Source organism: Sinocyclocheilus grahami, unplaced genomic scaffold (genome assembly GCF_001515645.1).
Source record: "Sinocyclocheilus grahami isolate Dianchi unplaced genomic scaffold, SAMN03320097.WGS_v1.1 scaffold2281.1, whole genome shotgun sequence".
NCBI lineage: Eukaryota > Metazoa > Chordata > Actinopteri > Cypriniformes > Cyprinidae > Sinocyclocheilus > Sinocyclocheilus grahami.
This window is the reverse complement of record NW_015507460.1, coordinates 14049-17152: the sequence shown is the minus strand read 5'-3', so window position 1 is coordinate 17152 and position 3104 is coordinate 14049. Positions and strand designations below refer to the sequence as shown.

Sequence of the window (3104 nt, the reverse complement as noted above, 5' to 3'; positions counted from 1 at the left end):
AATTAAAATGTATTTTATATGCATATATTAAATAAGGATTGTAGATTTCAAATGTATATATTCATAATTGTAGATTTAAAGTGCTTTTAATAAAGAAATGCCGATTAAAAATACATATATTAACTAAGGAGTGTGCATTTAAAATGCATATACTGAATATATTTGTACAAAGATGATTGAGCAACAATAGCCTAGTTTAAACAATGAGAGTCAGCCTAGCCCACTAGAGGGAGTCAAAGCAAACAACCACTTTTCCAAAGGTGGCCTTGAATAGGTCAGTGTGTTTTTTTGGCCTAAAGTGTGTCTAAAAACCCCTTTGATAAGAGCACGGCGTGTCCGTGTGCCACGTTATCACATGCTGTGAGCAAATACACCACTGCTGAGCTCAGATCTTTCTTTCTGTCCAGCACAGCCGTCTGAACAGCAGCATGTCAGGCCTTAATGCTTCGCTGGGCTACTTTTTAGCCATAGTCGGCGTGAGTGTGGTTGGGCGGGTGTTGTTCGCTCGCTGGACAATCCTGACGGAGTTCATCGCCGCTTTCGCGCTCGCCGCCTGCAGACTGGAGGTGGACACCATCGCGGAGGTCGGCCAGTGGGCCGGCGCGCTTGGGCCCGACGTCGCCGTCACTATGCTCTTCATATCCTTCGCTGTCCATGGCGTCGTCATGCAGGGCGTGAGCGGGAACCCGTCGGTGACGCTGATGGGGCTCCTGCAGAAGGACGTGGGCGCCGTGTCGGTCGTGCTCAGCGTGGCGGCGCAGTTATTTGGCGCATACGCCGCGCTTCTGGTCGCCGGGAAGTACTGGCAGATGGAGCTGACCGACATGCACATGATCAAGAACCTGATGATGTCCGAGTGCAGCACGTCGCTGCAGGTCCCGCCGCTGCAGGGAGTCTTCGCCGAAGCCCTCGGAGCCCTGACCTTTCACCTGGTTTATCTCGTCATGAAGAACAGGTCGCAGCTGCTGCAGATTCCCATATTTGCCGTGCTGCTGACATTCATTGCCTATGCAGGTGATTACTTTTAAAATTTACATCTAAAATGCATATATTAAATTAAAACATTTTTACATTTCTAATGCATATAGTAAATGATGATTGTGCATTTCAAATGCATATCTGCATTTCAAATGCAAATTCTAAATAAGGATTATATATTTAAAATCCATATATTAAGGATTGTGCATTAATACGTAAATATTACAAAGATTGTAGACTTAAAATGCATGTATTCAATTAAAAGCTACATCTCAAATGCATAAATTAAATAAGGATTTTATATTTACAAATATACATATTAAATAAAATATAGATGTAGAATGTGTATGTTCAATAAAGATAAAATATTTAAAATGCATATATTAAATAAAGACGTGGCATTTCAAATGCATATATTCAATTAGGGGTGTGTGATATGACGTGGACGATTAAAATGAATCCAAGATCTGCTTTTAAAAATATATATATATCGTAGTAACGTGCTACAGCGTACATTCAATCAGTTACAGTTCTGGCGCCGTCTCAATATGCAACGCCACATACATTCACATCAGTGTTAACTCGCCGGTAGAGTTACTCTCATGGGACACTGCATTTATTTGCAGTCACAAAAGTACATTATTTGCATGTGCTTTAAAGCCTTGCCGGTTAAACGTTTTATTCACGTGCTGTTCTGACGGGTGACATTACACCCGAAGCTCGCGCACTAAAAAGCCTGTCAAACAGCGTCTAATTATTGAACTAAGTTATCTTTTGCGCTAATACTGTCAAAGCACACAAGGCTTACATATAGACTCAATTGGTTATGTCTAAAATGATGGTAAATAGTTGAGAGAAAAACGGATGCGTGCAGCTCTTAAAGGGACAGTGCTGAACATTCTGCCGATTGTCATTAAAGGGATAGTTCACCCTAAAATGTAATTTCTGTCATTATTTTAATTTGGCAGTATTTTAGTCTTTAGTGTACTGGCACTTTTTTGTGCGTACCGGCACTTCTGACATGTTGCCGGTACTCAGAGTCAAAGCGTCAGTGTCTGGTCAGTGTCCAATGCTTCGTTTCCACTGTCGGACCTGCGCTACTCTAAAAACCCGCCCTTAACACGCCTCTCTGAAGCAAACGGCACACAGCATCATTTCACCAGCGAGGGGATAAATAAATGAAAACTATCGTCCTTATAAAGTTTTAAAAATTCTCCAGCATCGATATTTTACCAATGATTTACGATTAAAAAAGTTACAGTGACAGTAGTTTATTACTTTGTGTCAGAAGTGCGCATCAGTGATGCTAAATCCAACTAAAATGTTTAATTATTTCACATAAAATGAGAAAACACATACTTACTCAGTCGCGGCTGCTCCATTTATTTGTAATCACAAAAATGCATAAAACGGCATACACGTATAACACAATAGAAAAACACTGATAAACCCATATGTTTGCGTCAACTTCTTTAGAAAGACGGAGAATTTATATGAATTTCCCACGAAATAATATAATGTGAGGATGTTTGGGCGCTGTCTTGTTTCACTATAGGCTACTGTTAACCTTTCAGCCAAATGTGTGAGGTGCAAGAGCATGTCAGGAGAAGTAGAATAATAATTAATTACTAATTTGAGTACATTACAACGAAAACAACACCTTAAAAATGAATAAAAGCAGGTTTTTGCGATCATTAATGTAAACCGATAAACTCCAAGGAGGATCCAGTAAGCAAATTCAAACAGTTGTACAAAACAGTGGTAATGCAGAGAAAACACGGCCGATTTCATCAGAGATTGTGGAGAGAATAGTGACTCACGTCCAGATGTCAGTACATTATTCTTTTCATTGTTTATTTGGCTTAAAAGCAAGAATGTTTTATCATGAACACTGGCTGGCTGAGGTGTTATGCAATGGTAAGAAGTTTAGCGATTCTGAATGTATCCAGTCAGGTCAAGGCAGGAGGTTTAGTGGTTTTTGGCGTCTCCCTGTGGCCCTGTTTATTATCGCAGCTTGACTTGTGCTTATTTGGAAAACGTTTATTTAATTATTGATTGATTGTGGCACTACACATAGCCTACATTGTGAATTATGAAAATTAAAAAGTACTTATTTAATATAAAAA

General features: G+C 39.8%; 1 protein-coding gene across 1 annotated transcript in view; it reads left to right on the top strand.

The window, feature by feature from the left end:
• The first annotated feature begins 338 nt into the window (after positions 1-338).
• Positions 339-3104, top strand: part of aqp12 (aquaporin 12) — a 6255-nt gene continuing 3489 nt past the window's right edge. The window contains exon 1 of the mRNA XM_016261038.1: positions 339-1014. Coding sequence (XP_016116524.1) covers positions 429-1014 — 586 coding nt within the window. The 5' untranslated portion in view covers positions 339-428. The remainder of the gene's footprint in view (positions 1015-3104) is intronic.